Source organism: Callospermophilus lateralis, chromosome 7 (genome assembly GCF_048772815.1).
Source record: "Callospermophilus lateralis isolate mCalLat2 chromosome 7, mCalLat2.hap1, whole genome shotgun sequence".
Classification (NCBI taxonomy): Eukaryota; Metazoa; Chordata; class Mammalia; order Rodentia; family Sciuridae; genus Callospermophilus; species Callospermophilus lateralis.
The window spans coordinates 103,175,297-103,187,187 of NC_135311.1; the positions used below are offsets into that span (position 1 = coordinate 103,175,297).

The following is an 11,891-nucleotide window of genomic DNA, read 5'->3' on the forward strand; positions in this document are numbered from 1 at the left end:
CTGTGGGTGATGGCGGCAGGGCCAGCTGTGTGGGGAGAGGAGACTGCAGGGAGAGGGGCTGGCTCGTGGAGGGCCTGGGCTGCCAAGGGAGGGCTCTCCAGACCGGGGCTCTGCAATTCTTCATTCGCTGACTCTCTTCCCAGGAACATGTTCCCAGCCAACTTGGTGGAAGCCACATTCAAACAGGTGAGCAAGTGGGTCCTGCCAGCCTCCCAGGCTCCTGAGGAGGCAGGATGCCAGAGGAGAGATGGGGGGACCTAGGTCCTCAGAGCCTCCATGTCCGTACCCCATGAAGAACAATTACTGGGTGGAGGGGAGCCTGGCTGAGTGCCTGTGAGGCCCTCGGTGCACACAGAGGCTCACACACCTCCTCACCGTCCTCACAGGAACCCACACTGAGGTCAGATCAGCCCCATTGTCTGGCTGAGGAGACTGAAGCTCAGAAGGATTTGATGATTTTGTCCAAGGTTAGGCCACCAGCTGCTGGAAAGACTCAGGCTCAGCTGGCTGCTAAGTCTTTTGTTTTTTAAATATATATATTTTAATTATATATGGACACAATATCTTTGTTTATTTATTTTTATGTGGTGCTGAGGATGGAACCCAGGGCCTCACATGTGTGAGGCAAGTGCTCCACCACTGAGCCACACACCAGCCCTGCTAAGTCTCTTTTCTTCTTCTTCTCCTCCTCCTCCTCTTCTTCTTCTTCTTTTTAATATTTATTTTTTAATTATAGGTGGACACAATGTCTTTATTTTATTTATGTGGTGCTGAGGATGGAACCCAGTGCCTCACACATGCTAGACGAGCGCTCTCCCTCTGAGCCACAACCCCAGCCCACTTTTTCCTTTTTTTTTTCTTAAATAATCCTTTTACTCCCTAATAAGAATAGTTACAATGTTCACTGTAGAAAATTAGGAAAATATTAAATAAAGTAAAAAAAAAATTCTAGATAGCTGACTCATCTAGAAAGGTGTCCTGGCAGTACCAGCAGGAGAGGTAGCAGATAGTATGTCTCTAGTCCATGTACGTATGTGTATATATCTATATCTATATCTATGTCTATCTATCTATACTTTTTAATTAAATAAGGATTGTAGTACATGCACGGTTTATATCCTGTTCCCCCCACCCTCTTTCATCATACATGAGTATTTTCCCTGGCTACTAACTGATCCTTAAAAGCACAACACTGAGTGGTAATATAGGAGCCGTGGGAAGGCTGGACCGTCATTTACTGACCCATGCCCCTTTCAGTGTTCCTTTAGGTTGCTTTCAAAGTTTTGCCTCTTTTAGAAATTGTGGTAAACTTCTTTGCACCTCCATCTTTGTCTGCATTTTTAACAGCTCTCCTCTCCTTCCTCATGTCAGCTGTTTGGTTGACTCAACCCAGCAGGTGTGTCCTGAGCCCCTTCCTGGGGCTGGGCCCTGTGTTGGGCTGAGGACACAAAGGAGATAGCTGAGGGTTGGGAAGGGAGCTCCAAATGAGGAGCCTGCATAAGTCACTAATATCTTGGGTCTTTGCCTTCAGAATTAGCCAGATTATGCAGGGTCTCGCTGCCAACTATGGTAGGAAATTATTAAAGGCAACAGAGAAAGAGAATATCACTCTACCTTATGCCTTCTTGGAGTAATCTTTTTCTTTTAACAAACCCCTACTCATCCTTCAAGACTTAAACCAAAAAGTCCCTTCTCTGTAAGGTAGTCTGACTCCTCCAGGCAGAGCTAGTCATGCTAGTCACTCCCTCTCCCAAACTTTCAGGGCAGAACTCGTATTTGGTTCATTTTTGTATCTCTGGCACCCAGCACAGAGCCTTGGGTGCTGTTTTCACTGCTGCTGAGGGTGGCAGTAAAGTGTACACAGGCCTTGCCATGTGCCCAGAACTGCTGTAGACACTATATATGTGTGTGTACAGTTTTCTTTAATCCAGCAAGATAGATGCTGTTATGATTCCATTTTACAAATGAGGAAAAAGGAAGCTTAGAGACCTAGGTCCCATGTATTTCCTGCCTGGTTCTTTTCACCCCATAGAAGGATTATCTTATTGATACTGTGATGTTCAGGAGGGTGAGGGCTTCCCTTTTTGGGTTCCCAGCCCCTGAGGCCTGAGGAGGAGAGATCCAGGAATGCTCTAGGGACAGAGGAGGATGAGAGGCAGGCTGAAGGCAAGTGGAGCTGTCTCAGAGGGAAGCCCCCACTCCCACCAGGTGGGAAGCAGGCTGGCTGGTGGGTAGGTGGATGGCTCCTGTGGGGAGACGTATCTCAGTAGAGGGACAGATGGTCAGACAGGGAACCAGGTGGTGTTCTGATGCATATCAGAAGAGGCTGGAAAGCTGGAGGCAGGCACTCCAGGTAGTGAATGAAGGAAGGAATCTCAGTTTCTTTTGGATAAAGTATTAATAATAACCCCTGCCCTGCCTACCTCACAAGGCTACTGTCAATTGGATAAGATATAAGGAGATGCAAATGTGCTTTTGAGACATTCTTCTTGTTGTTGATATCATAACACCGGATCCTGACTCCTTCTGGCTGGAATGTCACCCACCAGTACCGCACCAAGACCACTCCAGTTATCAAGTCACCCAAGGTGGCCTCAGAGGAAGCCTCTCCTCGGAGGATCCTCATCTATGGAGTCCAGGAAGAGAATGGCTCTCGTGTGCAGAACTTCGCCCTGGACCTGACCCCGGCACCTGAGGTAGTTTACAAGTCAGAGCCAGGCACCAGCGATGGCATGAATGTGCTGGGCATCGTCATCTTCTCTGCCACCATGGGTATGTGCTACCTGCCCACCCCCACAGTGCCCAGCAGCCGTCCCCTCCTGGCATCCTGCCATCCAGCTCTCTAAGTAACCTGGAGCCCTCTAGCCCTCCAGGCCCTTCTTCCTTTTCCTAGGCAAAGAGTGGCTGGAGCCCCCCTCACTGAGGGTGTCCACCTCCCCACCCCCACAGCAAGCCAGGGGGTCCTCGCTCAGAATCCCCATCCCTGAGGACCGATTTTCTTCCAGGGACACTGGCTCTCCCTCTTCTTTTGTGTCTCCAGTCCCGACCAGCAGCTTGTCCCTGAACCTTTCACTAAGGCCTGGAAAGGATGGGGAGGGGTGCCACTGTTTACTTAAGGTCTATCACCCCACCCCACCCCCAGGGCTTCTCACTGGCCACTTCTCTCTTCAGAGCCATTTCTTAGGCACAGTGTCCTCCCTGTCCACGCCCTTCCCCAGCTACTCTTCTCTGGGTCCCCAAGGCCCCTAATCACCATGAAGCCATAAAGTTCAAGGCTCAGGACCCCTCATTTGTATAGGAGCCTTCCGAGGCCTAGACCTTTTTATTTTTAAATTTCTTGTTCTTAAAAAGAGCCCCCAAGGTGTATAGCTTCAGTCTCCACAAAACCTATGCTGTGCCTCTGCCTGCGGTGCCCCCACAATACCCTTTTCCTTCTTAGGACAACTCCCAATCCTGCTCCCCATGTCTCCACCAGGGTTTCTTCTCAAGTAACCAGCTTCCTTATCCTCCTGGCTGCAAGACATCTGGGCTCACTTTCTCCCCCACTTCTGCCTTAGCCCCACGTTCAAATCCTGTCAGGTCTGCCTCTGGATTCTCCCTCTACTCATGCATTTCCCTTTCCCACCACCACCACCCTGGTTCAAGGCCACCTGGTTCCTGCAAATGCTGCCTAAAGAGTCCCCCACACCCTCCTCTTTTGTCCCCTCTTGGTGTGTCCTCCTCAGAGGGTCACAAAGCTGGACATGCTCTGCACTTAGAAAGAAGCCAAGCCAGCTGCAGAGCTCCCTATGACCTGGTCCTTGGGCTCAGTCAACCTGTTGGAGAGATGAGTGACAGATGGCCAAATGAATGGACAATGACAGACAAGGCTCTGATCATCTGGGCCAAAACGTCTGGCATGTGAAGGGGCCAGGACAGGCTGGTGCGCATGGGGCAGGCTGGTGCTGGAAGGACCCTTCAGCATTCCTGGCACTCAGTCCTCAGACCTGGACATTCTTCCCTTCCCCACCTGGAGATTCTCTTAGGGATGGGGACATGGAAGAAGGAATCTATTAGCAAAGCCAAAAAAAAAACCCCATGGGACTCCAGGCACCTGGTGATTACTGAACAGGTGTAACTGTCCACATATCAATGTTTGTGTGTGTGTATCAAGTCAGTGTGAGCCAGCGTTAGTGTGTGCCCACCTCTGTCCGTGCCCACATCTGCTGGTGCCCGTGTTTGTCAGTGCTAATATTGTGCTCTGAATGGGGTTCTCTTTGACTCCTCAATTGAGCCTTCTTTCTCTAACCCTCCCTGGGGCTGGGATATAGCTAGTGCTGAGGTCTCCTTGGCCTTGCCTGCAGGGGCACCCTACTGCCACACCCCCAGATCCCTGCACACTAGCTCCCATCCAGCCAGAGTCCTTGGATGCCCCCAGAGAAATCCAGGTGGAGGCTGGGAGGGGCAAGAGTAGCCTGGGGAGGGATGGAGCTGGCAGAAGGAACCTGGGTCCACATCAGCCACGCTGTGACAGGCCAGCTGGGCAGGGCTAGGCCCAGTGTCACCTCCAACTCTAGCCTCTCCTGCCCAACCAGACAGGGCCTCCTTTTCACCCCATCGCCACAGGGCAGCTGCTCTGTGGACTATAGGGAAAGAGTCCCACAGGCCAGGAGGGGAATGCCACGCTGTCCCCCACTGGCTGAAGCAGTCACTGAGCTCTGAGCATGTGACATGAGCTTCCCCAGGGCAGCCTGGGAGTGTGCTCTGTGACCCATCTTGGTCTCATCACCTTTTCAAGACGGGCATGGTGGTGTCCAGTGTCATGGACCTGACCCCATGGTACAGTCTGCACCTGTGTAATTTCCAAGTGTGTTGTGAGCACTGAAGGGAAACCCAGAATACCCCAGGGGCACTGGAGCTTCAGGGATGGCTTCAGCATCAGTCATTCAATAGTTTTTGTCAGGTGTCTCCTGTGTGCCAGCTGAGAAGCCAGTTCTCACCTCCAGGGAGCTAACGGACCAGAAGGGACAAGGAGAAAAAGCAGACAAATGGGGAACAAAGTTATCAGTTGTAATAAGCAACAGAAATGATTCAGCGAGAGACAGAGGGGAATAATTTGGGAGTTGGCCCAGGGGAGTGGGGAGGGGCTTCTAGGCCACAGGAAGTACTCAGGCCTTGGGAAGGGATGGTCAAAGGCCCTGAGGCAGAGCAGACCTCCATGTATTCTGGAAGCCTGGGGAAGGCCAGCAAGGTGGGGGACAGTGAGGAAGGGAAGAGCAGGGCGGGCCGAGGAGGGTGGCACAGCAGGGTCAGATATAGAGTGGAAGTTGTGGGAACTTGGTTATGGTCTAAGTGCGGGGATTCAAAGGTGTTTGGCAGGAGCATTTTTATCTTGAGGGGATGCCATCTGCCATGTGGAGACAGGTTAGAGAGGGGTGAGAAGGGCGGGGTGGGGGCCCCGTCAGGTCCAGTGGTGGAGGCCAAAGGGAGATGGGAGTTGGGGGCAGTGCTGCTGGTTAAAGCTGCTGGGGAGGCAGCCAGGGCTGGGACGTGTGTGTGTGTGTGTGTGTGTGTGTGTGTGTGTACGTGCGTGCACCACTGACATGCCTGTGCCCTGGCCTGGCACACCTGTGATATGCTGTGTGTCCCCACAGGCATCATGCTGGGCCGCATGGGTGACAGCGGGGCCCCACTGGTCAGCTTTTGCCAGTGTCTCAATGAGTCTGTCATGAAGATTGTGGCTTTGGCTGTGTGGTAAGCTTCCTCCAGGGAGGGTCCTCTTCAACCTGCCCCCTGACCCTCTCCAGTGCTGGGCAGATGGAGAGTCACCACGGTCCATCCCATCCTGTGGTCTCTTAGGAGCACAGCAGAGGCTACACGGGAGGCTCAGCCTCCAGAGCTAATCATGTAGGCCTGAACCCCCAGCTCTGACCAGGCCTGGTTCCAGCCCTGGGCGTGCTACTTCTGGCAAGGCATGGAGGAGAGCTAGCCTGGCTCTGCTGCTCACCTCAGTTTCCCTCACCATGGAACCTCCTTAGCTCTGCTTTTGAAGAGAGTTCACACTGGAAGTGAGAACCAGCTGCCAATCGTTGGTTCAGAATTCAGATATTAGGAACCTATAGTGAGAGAGGAAATGCAGAGGCCTGCCCACCGTCCCCCAAGGAACTATACCATTGCTGGGGCTGAAATGGGGGCCTTCTGAGGGCAGGGATACTTCTCAGAGGCAAGAGCTTGCCCAGGGTGGGGTGGTTGAGGGAAAGGGTACTAGGGATGCGGGGAGCCTGATCCTAGGCTGGGTCTCATTCAGTGACATGGTGCCTGGGCCGAGATGGGCCTGCCTGCCTGAGCCCAGGGCTGCCCACCCCCAGGTACTTCCCCTTTGGCATTGTGTTCCTCATCGCTGGCAAGATCCTGGAGATGGATGACCCCAAGGCTGTTAGGAAGAAGCTGGGTTTCTACGCCATCACTGTGGTGTGCGGGCTCGTGGTCCACGGCCTCTTCATCCTGCCCCTGCTCTACTTCCTCATCACCAGGAAGAACCCCATCGTCTTCATCCGTGGTGTCCTCCAGGCCCTGCTCATTGCACTGGCCACCTCCTCCAGGTATCCACTTGGAATGAGCAGGGCAGGGTGGGGTGGATGGAATACAGCTCTGTCCATCTGTCCAGCCATCATTTGTCCACAGCCACAGAATCATAGAAAGTGCTAATATGGCCCACTTCACAACCTAGGGATGGCAATGGCGCTGTGGTATCAAGACCCAGGATAGAGATTTCATGGTTGAGACTCCACCGAATCACTCTTATGGCCTTCCCCTGCCCACGGTCTCTAACACTCTCTCCATGCAAATGGGGGTTGCTTCCACATCTCAGGGGAGAAAGAGCTGTAGAGTCTGAAGAAAATCACCACTGGCTTACCAGTCCCCAGGTACTTCTGCCGGAGTCAGGCCCCACACTGAAGACCCCACACTGTCCTAGGGGCTCTGCCTGTCCACTGTTGCTGGGATGTCTTGGCTGGATGTCCTGCTTCAACCTTGGCAGTGAGGCTAGGCAGGGGGATTCAAATCACGGTCCCCTCTCACACTGAAGGTGGTGGGCTGCCCCTTGATCTCCCTGGGCCTCAGCGTCCTCATACTCAGATTGGGATCATTTGAGCCTCTCCCTCCCAAGGTTTGTGTGGAGAGTGAGATAATCCACTCAGGGGCTGGAGAGTGCGGGGGACCCCAGGGAGAGAGAGCTGTGCAACCCAGGCTGCTGGGCAAGGAGTTGGAAGGTGACAGCCACTGCTGAGCCACTTTCCCTGTGGAAAAGGGCATGCTCCCCACAGCACGTGTCCATGCCCCCCAGGGACGAGGCACGGGACCAAGTCCATCTTCCTGTCCCAAAGGCCTCACTCTTCTCTGGAGCCCTTGCTGTCTTCTCTTCCTTAGGCCTCAGATCCTCAGTCTGCAAGAAGCCCACAGGCCTCTTTCCCCAGCAGACACACAACCCCAACCCTGGACGAAGCACCTCCTACAGACTCAGTGCCAAGCACTCTTCTGGGCCCCAAGTGACTTGATCCTCCCGATAGTTCTGAACTCTGAGTATTGGGTGGGAGAAGGAAACCAAGGCACCCAGGTTGAGGCACTCGCCAGGGCCCTGGCAGGAGGCTGACTCCAGGCCCAAAGTCTGGCGCAGAGCCTGTATGGTTCGCCACTTCAGAATCTCTAGGCCCAGCAGCGTGGCATTGCACCAGCCCTCCTCCCCGCAGCCCCAGGAGGAAGCAAGTAAGAGGACGGTGGGTGCCTTGGTGCAGTGGGTGCCCTGTTGTGGTGGCTCCTCCTCTTGTCCCAAGGAGGCCCCACATGGGTGCCTGCACACACCTGTCAGGGCACCTGTTCTCCCCTCTCATGAGCTGCCTGACTTTGCCCCTGGAGAAGGGCAGTGGGCAGACTCTGGCCCCTCTGCCTGTAGCTCAGCCACACTGCCCATCACCTTCAAGTGCCTGCTGGAGAACAACCACATCGACCGGCGCATTGCCCGCTTTGTGCTGCCTGTAGGCGCCACCATCAACATGGACGGCACTGCGCTCTACGAGGCCGTGGCTGCCATCTTCATTGCTCAGGTCAACAACTACGAGCTGGACTTTGGCCAGATCATCACCATCAGGTGCGTCCTGACACCCACACCCTGGAGGGGTCTCTGAGGTCAGCAAGAGTGAAGGACTCACACCAAGCCACACAGCAAGTCGGCACTGGCTCTGGGACTCAGGGTGCCCGAGCGTGGCAAGGAAGAGGGCCTGGGCCTAGACAGGAGGGAGGAGCGGACACTGCAGGTGGGCCAGGGACAGGACTGAGCACTGGTGTAGCTGGAGCCAAGGGCAGGCACTGGGTGGGGCAGGCCTCACCCTGGAGATCAGACGCCACAGCAAAGCTGGGCAGAGCTATGCTGGTGGAGAATCAGAACCCGTGGATAGTTCTAGAACCTACAGAATCTGTGCAGGGCCACACCCTGGTTTCCACACTTGCCTCAGATTGGACCCTGGGTCATAGGACCATGAGCAGGAACATGAGAACAACCTAATGTGGCATTCCTAGCAACCTTGGCCCCACGTGGCTGTCTCAGAGGCCCAGCCTTCTGGCCTCCTTCTTGAAGCTAGGGCCCAGACATGAGCCCCCCATCCCCACCTACTGCTCCTCCTCTTCCTCTCGCCGCTCCCCCTGCAGTATCACAGCCACTGCAGCCAGCATCGGGGCAGCTGGCATCCCCCAGGCTGGGCTTGTCACCATGGTCATCGTGCTTACCTCTGTGGGACTGCCCACCGACGACATCAACCTCATCATCGCTGTGGACTGGGCTCTGTGAGTTCACCCAACCCCAGTCCCACCCCTTGGCAAGGGCAGCAGGCAGCAGGACAGGGAGCCAAGTCCCTTCCCCAGGGCAGAGAGCCAGGGAGCTGCCGTGCTCAGCACAGTAGGAGTGCCTTACTCGCCTGCAGGCTGGCTGCATAATTTGGGAGGAGGGGGCAGAGTTCGAAAATGAAAACAGGAGGCCCCTTGTTCAAAAATTATCAAGAACTTCAAGAAAGTGACTGCAGAGCATTAAGCTAAGTTGGGCCCACCTAAGCACCGGGTCCTGTGCAGCACACAGCCATGTGCCCAGGAGCCACCCTGCACCAACTCACTTCAACACTCACAAGGAGCGGGCTTGGGCACTCTGCCCTGCCTCCCAGCACTGCCTGGGCCGCTGCTGCAGTGGCCTTATGCCTGTGAATTAAACATGGTCCTTCTCCAGCTCCCCTCAAGACGCCCACCACTCACCGCCCACCTTGGTTTCCCAGGGACCGATTCCGCACCATGATTAACGTGCTGGGTGATGCATTGGCTGCAGGGATCATGGCCCACATCTGCCGGAAGGACTTTGCTCGGGATACAGGCACCGAGGTGAGAACAGAGACCACTAGCAGGGTGAAGCTGGGAGGGGCAGGCAGAGCAACAGGCCTTCCAGCTGGGCAGCCTTCAAGCAGTCTCCCCTTGTCTCTGGGCCTTGGTCTCCTTGTCCGTTACAGAGGGTGACTAATTCCTCTAACATTTATTTATTGAGCTCCTGCCAGGGCCAACACTGATCTAGACAGAAGAGAAGACAGTAGGAATAGAATATAACAACCCGTGCCCTGGGAAGACTCACACCCCAGGGCAGGATGGGGCTGTCCTGCTCAACGACTCCGACACCTGTGGGTTTGTGTGGGGCTGCAGGGTCTCCAGGGCTCCCTAACGCATGTGTGCTATAGGCACCTTGGGAACTGGTGTCCAGTGACCTGCTTGGTCCACTCATGTCTGTAGAAAAGTCCCCATCACGGTCCTCAGCCCTGTGTTTGCACTGCTCCACCCACCCTCAGTCCCTCCTGCTGATACCAGGCCTCTTTCCCTCCCCCAGAAACTGCTACCCTGCGAGACCAAGCCCATGAGCCTCCAGGAGATTGTGGCAACCCAGCAGAACGGCTGTGTGAAGAGTGTGGCTGAGCCCTCCGAGCTGACCTTAGGTCCTGCCTGCCCCCACCATGTCCCTGTACAGGTGGAGCAGGATGAGGAGCCAGCCATCACCAGTCTGGACCATTGCACCATTGAGATCAGTGAGCTTGAGACTAATGTCTGAGCATGCAGGGGCTGCAGGGACCAGGCAAGGCCCCTGGGGCCAGGAGCCAGGGGCAGGATCTTAACTTATAGCTCACAGGGAATATGCTCACACATTCTTCCCTTGCTAAGGGGCTGGAATTGGCTCTATGGGTGGAAAATGGGGTCTTCAAAAGGGAAGGTGCATACAGGAACCCCAGTCAGAGAGCAATGGCCTGCAAAGCCTAGCTGTGACCACTTCTGCCCTGAAAGAGCACCAGGCAGGGGTTATTGTCCCCACCTTCTGGATGACAGGTTTGAGGCTTTGAGAGCTGAAAACACTTGCTCAAGATCTAAAACAAGCAATATTAGCGCCAAGAGCTAACTTAAGTCTTTCGGGGCTTGGCCACCACCTCTTGAAGGAGAGGGTGGCCCGCTTCCAATTTATGAAGACAAAATAACAATGTCCTTGTTTCTGCCCCAGCTGTGTCCAGGTCCAGGCCAGCCCCCTACCCCACCCTAGAGCATGTGGCCTCAGTTAATCGGCTCTCCTCAAGGGCGGGCCCATCACAGGGCCCAGACCCACCGCCTTCCACGGGCCACAGCCTGCCCTGACTCTGCCCACATGTCTCAAAAAGCTCATCTGATGTGGAGACAGATGTCTTCAGCAGGGTTGGAAGGCCTTGTGGACACATCCAGGCTAGCCTCCCATGGGATGGGTGGGCCAGGCCAGGCCTCAGGAAGGGAAGTGCTTGGGCCCAGGTGCCAGTGGCTCCCTTGGGTCAGAACTCCACAAGGCCTATGTGGGAAAGTGGAGTCAGAGTTCATACCCTTTCTGTGTTTGTAAATTCAGTGATAACTAAATAAAGATGTTTGGTTTTTCAAGTCCTATGGCTTAGAGAACACATTCTGAGCAGCACTTCTTTGTTGGGCTAACACAGGCTATCAGAATGCAGATAAGCCTGTCTTGGTGGCCAGAGTGAAAACAGGCCTGTCTGAGCTGTCACATGCAGAAAACGGTGCAAATCAGCCTGCCCAGGGGGCCTACCTCAATAGGCCTGTCTGCGGCTGGGCCTTGTTCAGGGATCTACAGTGCAGACAGACCTCTCTACCCTGACAGAAGGCAGGGCAACGAGATCAGTCCCTATTGTTCCCTTTGGTGAATGCTTTGCCTTAGACAGGGGACATGCTTGAGAACATTTCTAGTGAGTTCCTCATTCTCTTGTCACAGGGTGATTCCAGGAGACCTGCAGGGCACACAAAAGGGCCCTGGCCACATAACTTGTTGTAGATGTGTGACAGGGAGAAGATATGGCTCTGTGGTCTATGAAGGTCTTATACCAGGATGCTCACAAAGACACTGAGATCCAGAAAGGGGACAAAATTGTCCAAGGTCACCTGGAGAGTTGGGAGGGCACCTGCTTCCACCCCCAACTCCTGAACTACTTCTATTCTTCTCCCAGGGTCACAGCTGGAGGAGGAAGGGCCTCCACCCCAGAACTCTTCCCACTGCAGGGCTAGAGGTTTAGGGCCACCATCCTCTGTCAGACCCTAGCCACCTAGGAGAAGTCAGTTGTCAAGCTGTTAGTCACTCCTACCTTCATGTGGACAGGGTTATTTGCCCTTTCCCTGGGTCACATTTCTAAGATCCTTTGAGTAATGGAGTCTACCCCTACCGGCAAGGCAGGAGTCTGCTCTTTAGCAAGCTTGATAGAAATGTCGTACACACCTCTAGAAGCAGAGAGGTCACTACTTCCTGGGCATCTAAATCCACCGAGTGGGTAGCACTGCCTGTCAGAGGTTTTCTTTGCTCACAGCTGAAT

The 11,891-nt window shown here is 54.4% G+C and overlaps 1 protein-coding gene across 2 annotated transcripts in view; it reads left to right on the forward strand.

The window, feature by feature from the left end:
* Nucleotides 1-10,111, forward strand: part of Slc1a7 (solute carrier family 1 member 7) — a 42,567-nt gene extending 32,456 nt beyond the window's left edge. The window contains exons 4-11 of one of the 2 annotated variants that reach the window (XM_076862733.2): nt 144-186; nt 2,550-2,772; nt 5,634-5,733; nt 6,348-6,581; nt 7,931-8,125; nt 8,683-8,817; nt 9,297-9,399; nt 9,893-10,111. In XM_076862733.2, coding sequence (XP_076718848.1) covers nt 144-186; nt 2,550-2,772; nt 5,634-5,733; nt 6,348-6,581; nt 7,931-8,125; nt 8,683-8,817; nt 9,297-9,399; nt 9,893-10,111 — 1,252 coding nt within the window. Of the gene's footprint in view, nt 1-143; nt 187-2,549; nt 2,773-5,633; nt 5,734-6,347; nt 6,582-7,930; nt 8,126-8,682; nt 8,818-9,296; nt 9,400-9,873 lie in introns of both variants that reach the window. The other variant, XM_076862734.2, reaches the window with a different exon arrangement.
* The last annotated feature ends 1,780 nt before the right edge of the window (nt 10,112-11,891 follow it).